The following is a 14,104-nucleotide window of genomic DNA, read 5'->3' as shown; positions in this document are numbered from 1 at the left end:
CTAACTAGATGGATAACAAACAGCAACTGTTCAGAGAGAAAATAAAACGGGACTTAAAAAAAATGTTGTTGCAGAATATAATAAAATAATGATGACGTTTTGGCCAATATCGAGAGCAATATACGACACATTACCTTAAATAATGGTATCAAATTCAATATTATCCAACTTACCGAACCATTATACCACAAGGACATTTTTGTTGATGAAGTCATTATAGGTGATCAATAAGTTTCTTAGTAAACCGATACTGTATTTCTGAATATATTGCATTGGATGGAATTGATATCTATCAGAACCTATAGAAGATATAGATGCTGTAATAGAAAGGATGTCGAGAAACTTCTGCTTTAGAATGTTTCATTCTAAGATTTCATGATATTTGTTGAACAAAGAATAATTATTTACGAATCCGATGATGTCCATTTATTAATGTATCTTATTGTTGTAATAGTTTAAATTTGTGTTTCTATACAATTCTTTTAATATCTAAATTCAACTACTTCAACTTATCTTCATGTATGGTCCATACACGTAAGATGAAATAATAATAAATATTGCCCACTCGACATATTTAATGGTATTTGTAGTTTTTTCAATTTCTTAAGAAATAAAACATGTCAAACTATTACATGAGTAATCAAATGAAGTAATCGGCCAAATTATTACCGTATAAAAGTAGAGATTGGATTACTTACACTGAAGTACCTATCATAATTCTAGGATTGCTATCTTTTTGTTAAACAATGAAAATGATTTGTACTATTACCTTACAATTTTAGATGAAGTATCTATGGCTACAACAAAATAATGCGACTTTAACGAAGATAAACATTCATTGATATGATTACTAAATCACTTAACAATTTTAAATCTTGTAGGTTTTTGAAACATTAAAAATCAGCGTGAAAATTCAAAATACTAATACAATGTCTACGATTTGTTTATATGTTTTTGCTTCTTGTCTCTCTTCTGAAACAAGAAAGCGTTAGAATATACAACCTTAACGAGGCTAGCGTAAAATGATCAAACAATCACAAAAATATGTAAAAATTTCAATTTTAATTTTGACAAGTGAAATCATGCCACACAAAATAGATATCCTCGACCAGATTATTGAAAGGCAATAAATACAGTAACCGTTCTTATAATTTTGTTAAAACGAAAAATATACAAACGGTACCGATTTGCAAACCATATAAAGAAGAGTATTTTTTCGGACATAACTGCGTAATATGTAAATTTGTCATCTGTTCAGATGAAATAATTCCGAATTTAAATTTGCCTCAAGTTGACAGCTAGAAGAAATGGCAGCAAGAATTTTTTCTGGGCCTACTGCTGTTTTCCATGTCATTTATCTTAGTATACATACTGTAACCTACTGTAGTGGATGACCTATGATGTCATGTCACCAAATAGTGACATGACAAAGTAAGAGAAAAACACTTCTAAAGTCTTTCTGAAATCGAATAAAAGCAACAAGATTATTCCTAAATGCACTTTGTATCAAAAGAAACTCTCACTAGCACTGATGTCTTACTCCACCTTTCTTGGTCGGATGCCCGACAGAAAATCAGAGAGAATACGTACCTTGAATTTGGATAATCAGAAACTCCAGATGAAAGCCTATTAATATGTTGAACCTATTTATGGTGAACGAGAACGTCATTGCATTTCACAAGACTTTGGATGAGTGTGACAGCTTAATAAAAACAGTACTCTGAAGAAAAGAGCTTACACTAAAAAACGAGATACGGAAAAGGCGGAAATGTCATAAAAGAATAAAGTGTCAAAAATGTATAGTTTGTTCTGTGCTAAAAACGAATATTCTGAACTTGTCTTTCAAAAAGCTACTTGTTTCACAACATTTATTTCATATGTGATAAGTTTGTAGTGAAAGTACAGCTTGCCAAGCACGAGGATATTAAAGCTGACCTAGTTGCTCATCATGACAAACAAGACAGTAGCAGATCAAGCCTATGAGGAAAAACGGGTAGATTGGCTTTGTTATTAATTAAATAGATTATTTTGAGTTTGCAACAATGTTAACGTACGTAAGTTTTAAATTCCTCAGTTGCGTTTTATAAACGTTCTGGACATTTAATTGAACAATTTATAAAAATAAAAAGGTGTTGTATACTAAGTATAGGATGACACAGATTCTAGGCGAGGAGAGAATTGCATCTTGTAGAAGCATTTACTAAAGTACGTTCCTGTCAACACCAAACATGTCATACATATATTCTGACAGCTTAATAAAAACAGTACTCTGAAGAAAAGAGCTTACAATAAAAGCGAGACACTCAAACCTATCAGATCTTCTGATACATGTGGAGATCAAATTAGAAATTCCAATGTGAGATCAATGTTTAGTTGGGTTTTAAATAGACTGGTATCATCATCAACAGACAGTTGATCATAACTTCATGATTTCTGGACATAGCCACGTAGCAGTAGACACCGATCAAAGCATAATAAAAACGAAAAAAAAAAGAAAAAAATTTAGAGATTTGAAATAAAATTGCAAAGGTTGTAATAAAATTGTCTGATTTCTTTGAATTTCTTAGAAAAGTTCTTTAATTTTAGGAATCAAGGATACTAGAGGTAAACAATTCAAGTGGTTAGACAAAAAGTGGTTGTGGTATGGAAAAGAGTATGGTGTAATAGCCTATAAAGACACTTTAAACAGAACCACTAAAAAAATTTATGATTAACCACCATTTGTTTATTAAGTAAAATAGTATTTTTTTAAAATGAAAATAACCAAGAAACCACATTTTTATTCCAGTTAATTAAAGCAACTTGAGCATTCAAGCAGCTGCATGACCGCTTTTTGAAACTTATTGAAAAAGTTACCATTTACTTTACCCCTCCTCTCTTAGTATACCGATTCATTGCTATATTACAAAGTGTCTATTAATTTCTATTCTTCCTGGCCAGCTAGTATTACAATGTATTACAGCTGTTAGTCAATAGAGTACATGATGGCACAGTATTACATGATGTGTGCAATAACATATGCTTTTCTGTATATTTACGTAAAATACGTCTTAAAAATTGTAATCGTTTTTTAATAAACGGCGGCAAATGTTTCAACTTATCAAGATCTTAGTAAAAGTTACTAATAATATAGAAACAAAAAATTTTATGACGTTACAGGCATTACAGCGGACGGAATGAAAATGTTTCAAAAGCCTTAGATACTACTGCAACTAAAAAAACTGGGAGAATTGATTAGTATTAACACAATATTTGGAGAACGCGGACCCAATTTTGCAAGAAAGCAATATTTCAAAAGTTTCAAAAGTTATGTATTGATGGTTCGAGAGACTGGCATATTAATCCAGGCTATAACAGGATGCTAATATAACAATTAATAGCATCTATGTGGCTAAAAATTGGCAAAAGTAGTCTATATATACTCTTGCACAAAAGTAATACATATTACTCTAATTTATGTCACGACACTGCAATGCATCTGATCATTTAGTGTAGATCTTATAACTTCTACGATGGTGATCTGCACTCAATATAGCTTAAATATAATTAAATTTTGCATTCTAGCATTCAAATGATAATTATCAAAATTAATTTTCCACTTTTATACACAAATACATTTTTTGTTTACTATCTACATTCTTTCTTACACAAAAAGTTTGCGGAATTCATCTGCCGCAAAACCCATATAGTTATCTTTTATTTAATTCAAAATATTCATCGCTGAGTATGTTTGAAGTATCGATCTTTTAACTAAGATGAATTGAATTTTGAAGTTATACTAAAAAATGTTAGACGTTTAAAAAACGTTTAACTCTAAAATTCTCCGAACATCGCTGGAATATAATTAAAACCCGTCTAAAGGCGTTTAAAACCATTTAAAAAAACACCATAAAATGTTTAAATTAATTTTCTCTTATTGAAATTATAACTTCAATCTCCGAAAACCAATAATGATTATTAGTTAATACGCCTTTTAAATTGAAAGATAAAAATCAAAACAAACTTAAACTTTTTTTGTTAATCAAATTTTGAACGTCACAATTTTCGATTATAGATAAAGAAGTTGTAATCTAGTTACAAATCCTTGTTATTTTCTTCGCGAGGAATGATTTCGCAAAAAAAACTTTTAAAATCGTTTAATCTCAAAAAGATTTAATTAACACTTACTTGGCAACATTAAGTCCCCGAAAGAACTTGGCAATATCCTGATCACTACTTTGCCAGGGTAATCCTCTTGCTCTCACCACACAGTTTCCGTCAATTTCATCGTCTTTCGAGCTGTAAACCAAAGAACAAAAAGAGTTAGTTAAAGTTGCGTGAAAACGTTAAAACGGACGATTTATAACAATGGTACCAGCTTAAACCGGTCGTGCAAAGAAGGCAAAAACGATTTTTTCAAATACCAAGATGGTCGATATTTTTAAGTTTAAGATATGGATTAGTATCGTTTTCAAGATGATTTTTAAAGATTTCAATTTTTTTCAGATGTTTACACATGCACCAATCTAAGTAACTGATAAGAACACATTTTAAAATAACTTTATAGGTATTTCAAAATTGTAATAACACTTGAAAAACTTTGGTTCGTATAAAGTAATAACATTTATTTTTCTGAAAGATTTATGTAGGTAATTACGATTCTGGTTATTTAATGTCGTTTTAATGAAGGAGATTTTATTATTATGATCTTATTGTAGGTGGACACTTTTGTCCTACCGATATTGTAAAAATTAAAAAAAAAATTAATTTGATGAGCAAATTTCTTAAGACGATATAGTGCTAAAGGTCTCCCGTTATATTGGTCTTATTTTAAGTATTAAAACATTATCTAAATTAAAAGAAAAAGGTTATCGGGTTAATTCATGTTTTAAAATGGCTAAACCACATGTTCGAATAATAAACTTGTTTCGTTTTGGTGCTTTTCGTATACGTACCAGGTAATAAAACCTTAAAAAGGGTAGTTTGTCAATCACTTGAATAAAAATCACCTTTAAAAGATTCACTTATAACTTTTAATAAAAAATTATCCACATCTTTTAATGGATACTTTGAAATGTCTTAATATATGTATGTCTTTGATTTTCTTTACTGGAGGCCTCTTTCTGTAAAACGTGCGCAACAGAAATGAAGCGACCAGTAAGTGTCGCACAAGAAATGATTTTTTTTATCGAAATTTATGCCAGCGGTGGGGCAATCGTTGATAAGCTAGCTATCGGAGGTATTATACATGTATCGGTCAAAAGTCGTGATTTTCAAGCAATCTATTGAATAGATTCACGATTTGGAATTATGTGACTAAAAATAAAATATATATGACACCCAAATAGTTAACGTTACGAATATGAAAAATTGTCTACCAATTACTCATTGAAATTACTTATTATTATTACAAAGACATGGATTTTTTTAATTATCGAAAAGTGTAATGAGTAACGATTTCGATATTATTCATGTAACGATGAAGTATTAAATAAAAAAACTTACTCATTTTTTCGTACGATATCTTTTGTGTTAGGCGGTATTTACCACATCAATATTTATTCAGTTAGCACTGGTTGCCCGTAAAAGATATCGGCTGTGATTGCGGTAGTTGTTTGTTGGATGTCTTACTGATGTGATAGTTAAAAAAAAAAACAGTAAAACCAACGATAGGTGATTTTTGAAAAGTTGGTAATAAATAAAAATGGTTTGTTATCAACGATTTAAATTTTTCAACCGTAAGAAGCCACGTCAAGGTTTGCTTAACTAACCGTACTATGACTTCGATTTGTATCGCCGCGATATAGAAATATGTTACTGGTGGTATTCGAAAAAAAAAACTACGACACATAACTTCGTCGATCGTTTGAAAACGCAAAGAAAATGGAACACAATAAAGTTTTATGTTGAAATAAAAATGAGTATTTCTTCGATGATTTAATAAAGTATTAAAAAAAAGTGTCTACTTTTTAATAAACAAATTCGTTTTATAAAATCTCTATTTTTATTTTTTTAATCACTATCACTAATTTACGAGCGCAACAATTATTATCATTAAAAATTTGTATCAAATCTATTTCTTAGAAAACATGCATTAAAATTGGTAATAAAAGTGTCTACTTTTCAATGTATAAATCACTTTTGAGAGGATTAATTTTCACAATTAAGATTAAAAATTTTAATTAAATTCATGTCTTAAAGAATTAACACGAAATTTTTACAAATTATCTGTAAAGGTGTCCACTTTTCAAAAACTAAATCCGTGTGGAAAAACCTCGTTTAGTTTTTGAAAAATAAATTATTTATAATGTTTTCCAATTTTCGAAAGAAACAATTTTGATCGATTATCAAGAAAGATTCGTATAAAATTCATTTCTTAGAAAATGTACACGAAACTTGTATAAACTTTCAACAAATACAGTAAACAATAAACACATTTGAGAAATCAGTGTCAGTTCCTGGGAAGCAACTTTTTTAAATTATTTATAATAACACTTCCAGTTTAACACTTTTTATCAATTAACTTGTAAAATTCATATCAAATTCAATTCAGCTTGTTCAATATGCTTAATCTAGCAAGATAATCTCAGAAGACTTCCCGAAATCCTCAAGGGCCCATGCCTAAATCACTTGATTCAAATTAAAACGGATTTTATACCGACAAAATATAATTTCGACCAACTATATATAAGATCATGTTGAAACAGTATCATAAAACAGTTGAATCCGAAGTAGCTAAAGGCAGACCAAAAAGTCGCATTAAGATGCACTTAACTCGAGAACAAACATTTTTCATGCAGAAGTTCTTGTCATAAACTTCTGCACCGTTTTGAACCTTGAGAAGGGACAGAAAGGGGCATCGGTAAACATCTTTACGGACAGGAAAAGAACGCATTGGTCAAGGAATGTACCGATACTCTGAAATAACTCGCCACGGATAATAAACTTACCCTATGGTGGATTCCAGGTAACAAAGACATTGGGGCAATAAAAAGGCGGAGAAGCTGGCCAAAGAGGTAGCGAGGCCGCCCTTTATTGGACCCAACCCGGCTGTGGACTACAAAAAAGCCACTTAAAATCGGTGAATAACACTTTGGAGGACTCAAAGATAGCCTTGCGCTGGAAAGAACTTCCAGGACACATACAGAACATTGGACTAGCTGAGGATCAAACTTGTCGATTTTGCAACGACAAGTCAGAAACTGCCGAACATATTCTGTATGATTGCGTCGTTTGAGAAACAAAATTTTAGAAGAGATTTGCCTGACATAGGGGAACAAGATTTTGGAGCAATACCAAGGTTCATCAAGGATCTAGATCATCCCTAAACCTTTGGAGGGCGTAAGTTACAATAGATCTTATAAGTCGAGGTGCAGCAACAAAAAAAACGTTTGTTCTACGCAACAGTTGATGTGATTGATAGAGTTCTGACTGAAAAATTGTTGATATTGATGAAAAGTAAGACTATTTGTATGAGTTTGTTATTATTGCTGTCGGGCTAAAGGGAGCGGCCCCTCTTGTCACCGTGACCTATAAGATCTATTGTAACTTTAGCCCTCCAAAAGTTTAGGGCAAATGTAGGTCCTTAATGAACCTAAGCATTGCTCTAAGGTCTTGTTCCTTTAAGTCAGTAGGTATCAAAAGAGCTTTACCGAAAATTTTGTGTCTTAGGCGGCCTCTGGCAACGCAATTACACAGTATATGTTCAATCGTTTCTGACTCATTGTTGCAAAGTCGACAAGTTTGATCCTCAGCTTGTCCAATGTGGAAGAGGTGGTAATTTACATTTATACAGAAGTGGTTCTCTGAGGTTGCTGATACACTCTCTGATCAGTGCGGAGTCACACGTGTAAATCTGGATTACCTTTAGGGCGGTCCGACTGTCTGTAAAAATGTTTATGGATGCACCTTTCTGTCCCTTTTGTAGGTTCAAAGCGGTGCAGAAGTTTATAGCAAGAACTTCTGCTTAAAAAAATGGTTATGTCGGAGCTGAGGGGCAATTTAATGCGGCTATTTGGTTCACTAATGCCCATGCCTACTCCGGATCCAACTGTATTGAAGCATCGGTGTACAAGCCAAGGGCTCCTCTTTTTAGTTGAAGCCCACCCTTCGTTCAACCATTCCTGCTTCTAAATATGACCTTATACGGCTGGTCGAAATTGTATTCTGTCGGTATAAGGTTCATTATAATTTCAATCAAGTGATTTAGACATGGGTACTTGAGGGTTTCGAGATGTATTCTGAGGTTACCCTGCATCAGCTTGAGTGAAGAGCATTTTTTCAGTGATAAGGTACTTAAACTTGCATCCTTTTGTATACATAAATGAAGGGGTGTGAGAACGAGATTAAGACATGTTAACCGCTGGATTTGTGTCAGCTGTTGTTGTGCTGTCTTATAATTTGTTTTTGGCCACCAAACCGGTCAGACATAGGCGACCATAAGTCTGATTATAGCTATGTAGGTCCTTGTGTGAGTTTAGTAAGACAGGATGAGTACACTCTATGTTGTGAACGCATATTCCACTACCCTGGCTTGATACGATGCCTCCCAATATTCGTGATAAGATTTAAGACGACACCAAACCTTCAGTAAGCAAAGTCCCATTCCGAATGACCCCTTTGTCGAACTATCCACCGGAACTATCTATCCATCAATACCCACATGATCTTTTACATGAAACAAACTGACAGTAATATCCTAGCGTCTTCAACAACTTCGACATAAATACTGCAGTATCAAGCAGGGCAATTATTACCAGGATTATACTAACAATGTCGCTTTTAAGGAAGATGAATCAAGCGTAAATTAAGTTTCATAATTTTTGTCATGAATTAAAAAAGCGGAACTTTACCACTAATTTGGAGGCATCTCTAATAACTATCAAATCGCATTCAGTGTCACCTAAGATCTGCAGGTATATGCCTTTCTTTACAAAATCGTCAAAACCCATAAGATTGTAAAAGATGGGATGTAAAATATATTCAAAATACGTAATCTATTGAAAATATGGCACATTAAGGATTAAGAATAAACGTCGCGGAAATGGACTACTGGAGGAGAAGCTGCCACAAAACAAGAATGGATCGAGTAAAGAATACCAATATCGTAACGGAAATAGAAATCAGGTTAGCACACTGGAAACCAAAGAAGTTAAGATGGTTCGCACATGTTCAACAGATGACGAATGAAAGATAGCAAAAAAAAAATGATAAACTGGATACCGCCAAAGCAAGAAAACGAGGAAAGCCAAGCTGGTAATGGAGAGTAGAAGACCAATTAGGGTATAGTCCTCATTAGAACTAACAGTAATTTAAAGAACCCTATTTTCTTTAATACTACCAAAAACTGTAGAAGTGAAAACCATATGAGAACTAATGCTTATCAAAAAAACGTTTGATCAATCCTTTTTTTTGCCTCCAAACCAATTTTTGTGTTATACGAAATATATTAATACTTCGCACTTTCTAACGATAAAATGTATGTGTTCCACCAAATTAATTTATAATCCAACATCTCGCCAAGATGTCGAAACACAATATAACAAATATAAATAAAATTACGCGTGATGGAAAAGATTGATATTACTTAAATGACGACAGGTAATATCAAGACAGCTAATTCAGTTTTCGTATTACGAAATCAGGAAAACCTCTAAAAGATAATAAATAATCTACAAGTTTTCCGAAAAGATAATGTTTGTATATGCAACCAAATATACGGTCATTTTTGCACAATTGATCTACGTTTTAACTGTATATGTTATATATGTATATGTATGTACACGTTTCTACTAGTTTATTTCATAAATGTAGTAATAAAAATATATGTAGAGATAATAGGTTGTTAATCAACAATTAAATAAAAAGGGCTGTTAAATGTGTAAATAAACTCTTTAACCGTTTAGAAGAATCTGATATTGAATGGAACTTTCCATATTCAATATTATCTCAGAAAATTTTTTCAGCAACCTCTATTGTATTTAGTTTAAAGTATTTATAATTAGATAACAAACTGAAAAAACTAAAAATTAACATATTAATAAAAAAATAAACAAACGAACTAATTGCCAAGAAAAAATGAGACAAAAATTAACAACAAAGAACTAACATGAAAAAACACTGAAGATTACAATTTGAAAATTATTCGAGAGATGTGTTCCATTATGATCAATGTATTAAACATCTACAAATTTATAACCTTTTAGTTTCGCCATAGAATCATACACACCATATTTCGGTGGGTAGTGTGCAGAAACCTTGATCTTAGGACATTCAGTAAACAATCAGATATCGAATCAAAACTTTCCATAAAGCTAACTACTATGTATAGCTGATCAACGACATACTCAATAATAGCATTCTTGTACTAAGGAGAACAAGGACAGAAATTCCATGAAAGTATCTGGAAAGATGGAAGTCTCATATGACAGCAAATTACTTATGGAAAATTCTAAAGTACAGTGCTGTCCAACAAGACTTTAGTAGTTATATGCTGTATGCCGTCACATTATTTGTAATTTTCTTTAATTGCAGACTAAATATGGCCACTCAACTTATTTTGGGAGAAAAGAGTTTGGGCCAACCTCCAATAGTAAGAAAAAACTTTAAGCATTGGTGTCATCGAGCACATGTAAAATTTGTGTACAAAGATTTGTGGCTCTGTGAAGAACCAGACTAAGTACTGATAAACTGAAAGCTGTAATTTGTGATGTCCTAATACGCAATATTTCCAGTGTTCTTATACCATCGAGGATTAAGAAGAAAATCACCAGAACGTAAAGAAATATAATGACAAATTACATCTGAAATTTAAAAATAAATTATTACAAACAGCATAAGAGAAATTTCCGCATAAGATAATTAAAAAGTGTAGGGTTGTCCAAAAAATGTTACCACATCATTTTAAATCCGTTTTAATTTGTATTGTTCCAGACTAAGTGTGGTCCCCAACATCGTTTAGAAGAGAGAACGAAAGTAACCGCTTGGATGGAGTAGTTTGGACCAACCTCACTCGTAAAAAAAACTTCAGCATAGCATTGGAAACCAAAATCCCACAAGTTATTTAAGAATTCTTTACTTCGATCTAGGAATGAGGCCTTACCACATTTAAATGATACAGGGCTTGAATGAGGGTATTCAAAACGAAATTTATTTAATAATTTTATACAGCAATTTAGCTCGTATACAAGCTTGAATAGTGTTATTCAAAATGATGGACCAAATCCTAATGTTGTGCTCCTAATATGAAGCCATACTTCATATTTACGTTAACGTGAATAAGCCCAATTGCGGCATTATGAGTACAAAATATCCATATAAACTAAAAAAGTACACTTAATCCTCTGCAAAAGTAAACATGTGATATGGCACTGCGAATGTTGGAGTACTTGATTCATATACTTTTTATAATCTAGCACAAACGGGAGAATCATACCTAGATAGGTCGAGGGATTTTGGCATCCGTATCGTATTATCTGGTCAGACCTCACACCTCCCCATTATAGCTTAACGGTTCAAGATTTCCTGATGAATCATTTGATAAACGATGGATTGATCAAGGTAGAGCATTGCCTTCGTTAGCATGATTACCAGACTACACTCCTTGTGATTTCCGGCTATGGAGAATGATGAAAGAACGCGTGAAAGACTTACCGACATTAATGACCTAAAACAAAGGTTGTTTGCTCTACATCCTATAGTATGGTCAAAAAACTTCGAACTTGCATTGAGAACCAATGATGCAGGTCGAAGGAGAGCAATTAAGACTTGTATACAAAATAAAAATCAATCCCATGTAAATGGTAACATCTTTTTGGAAACCTTGTATAAGTAGTCTTTCTTTTAATGTTCTTTTTATTATATCCTTTTAAAAGTTTTTGTTAACCCTTAACGCTTAACCATGGAGGTGTGGTATCCGGAGCACAGACCCTGAGATTTTATCTGGCAGACTACTATCGATATTGGGACATAAATATTTCTATATAAACTTTGGACGGGCTCAGACGGCACCTTCATGGTTAAAGATTAATGTTGAAATAAAATATATATATGATATTGTTGTCTGAATGAAACGATCAATACACGATGGTTATCTAACTAAAATCAATTTAATGTGGTATTAAAAAATAAGACCACAACAAATATGCAGGTCTTTCTAAATTGATGCGAAAGGTTTGAAGGGAGACAAAAAAGTTGCAGATTGAATCCCTCTGTTTAAATCAAGTTTTTAAATGAAGGAACGTAGACGCATTAAAGAGTTTTGATGTAAGTAATATAGGGGTTGATTTTTTCACCCTCTTATAATAACATTTTAGGGTTACAAAAATCATCAAAAGGTGTCATTTTATTAGCAACAGTTATCAGCCAAATTTCATTCTAAATTCCTCCATATTGAATTTATTAAATAAAAAAATTTTTCCCCTAACTTTAGATGGCTACAATTTGGAGAAGTGGGTTTGAACAAAAAGTTATATGAAAGACACCCTTTAATTTTTGCTGAAAAATCATCTCTGGAAATCTTTCGCGTCAATTTAGGAACTTCCTGTATATAAAGTCAGCTTGAAAATGTCTGGCACCAAAATTTGTATATGTATAGCACTGGTATCGATACTAAAATCTGCTGAATGTAAAAATTTATATCTGGGCATTGTTTAATGAAAAAGATTACGATAAAGTTTGGGAGAATTATTGAAATTTCTTATTGATATCTTGAAAACTTTCAAATCTTTTTGGTTTTTGGAAAATGGTATTCGATCGAACTTGGTGAAGTATTTAAAAGTTTAATATAATTAATTCTTTTGACTATTTAACATGGACCCACTGTATTTCAAGAAATATAAATACAAAATAATAAACTTACCATATTCCAGGTTCTAATATCAATGCTATAGTTTCAGGTGCATCAAATCGATATCCTACAAAAATAAATAAATAATCAAACTAATGCTGTAGAAAAAATATGGATACTAACTTTAAGTTCGCATTGTTTCAAGAAAATAAAAAAAGTAATAACTTATTTCTGCTGATAAGCAGGTTACAAACACTCCAGGAAACACGTAATCATTTTTTTCTTACCTTCCATGATTAGCGTCTTGACTATATTCACCATATCTTTCGCTTCTTTTTTGTAAAACTCGGTCTCCGTTTCCGCGGCGATTTCTAAACCTAAATGAACCACTGTCAAGGAAAACACAAAAAAAAATAAAATACACACTCACAGTTTGCACTGAGCTAAGCGAAGCGAAGGAAAGAAAACAAACGGGGGCAGCGGCCCTTATCGGGCACGCTTCGATAGTTGTCTTGGTGAATGAGTGAGAGGGCCCCCAAGCAAATTGAACCGGGTTAGAAAAAGATGATGATAAAAGGTTTAGTAGTAGGCATTGTTGACAATAAAGTTTGTGTTTGTTGGTGGTTGAGAGGAAATGCGGGGGGAAACCCGGGCGTTTCATATTTCAGGTGGAAATGTTTTTTTTTGTTACTTTTCAAAGTTTGGAATAACAGGCGACATCTGTGCGACGAGGTTGATTTTAATTCTATTCGGTTATAAAGATCCAACAGGTGGCGATATTATTTACAGGTTGCGTTTCAAAGTGTTTTACTATAGTTTATGTTTCATAAGTAACTTATTGATACATAACTGTAAAAAAAACCGTATAATCTAAAAATAAAATTATTGGAATTTAGATATTTACATTCGATTTTTTACAAAGAATTATAAAATAATATAGCTAAAGATAACTTACAATAACCTTATAAAAATTTATCAAATAATGCCGTATTATCATTAATATTTTCCAAATTAGTTTGAACACAAAGAGTAATACATTTATTCTCAATCATTACCTTAAAATTATTAACCTTTATCTCATAATAAATGAGTCATTTAAGAAATTCTAATTATTTAAGATAATAATTCGTATTTTTACAGGCATTAAAATTTATTGATTGATTTATTATCGTCCTTTTCGATATTAACATGACCATGTAGTACTTTCAATTAATAATAAAAGTCAGAAATAAAATAGTTTATAATTTTTTATGGCTGCATAAAATATAAGAATTTTTTTTAGCATTTTTTACCTTAATGAATAATCATATTCAGCCATAAATAGAAATGTTACATTAG

At 31.9% G+C, this 14,104-nt stretch overlaps 1 protein-coding gene across 2 annotated transcripts in view; it reads right to left on the bottom strand.

The window, feature by feature from the left end:
• The window catches only part of LOC111418610 (epithelial splicing regulatory protein fusilli), a 123,167-nt gene that overhangs the window by 28,851 nt on the left and 80,212 nt on the right, over positions 1-14,104 (bottom strand). For both annotated transcript variants that reach the window (XM_023051204.2, XM_023051192.2), the window contains exons 3-5: positions 13,054-13,143; positions 12,839-12,893; positions 4,168-4,278 (exon numbers count right to left, since the gene is read on the bottom strand). In XM_023051204.2, coding sequence (XP_022906972.1) covers positions 4,168-4,278; positions 12,839-12,893; positions 13,054-13,143 — 256 coding nt within the window. The remainder of the gene's footprint in view (positions 1-4,167; positions 4,279-12,838; positions 12,894-13,053; positions 13,144-14,104) is intronic.

The sequence above is a fragment of the Onthophagus taurus genome, chromosome 7 (genome assembly GCF_036711975.1).
Source record: "Onthophagus taurus isolate NC chromosome 7, IU_Otau_3.0, whole genome shotgun sequence".
Classification (NCBI taxonomy): Eukaryota; Metazoa; Arthropoda; class Insecta; order Coleoptera; family Scarabaeidae; genus Onthophagus; species Onthophagus taurus.
Note: the sequence above shows the minus strand (reverse complement) of the source record. Positions and strands in the feature narration are given on the sequence as shown.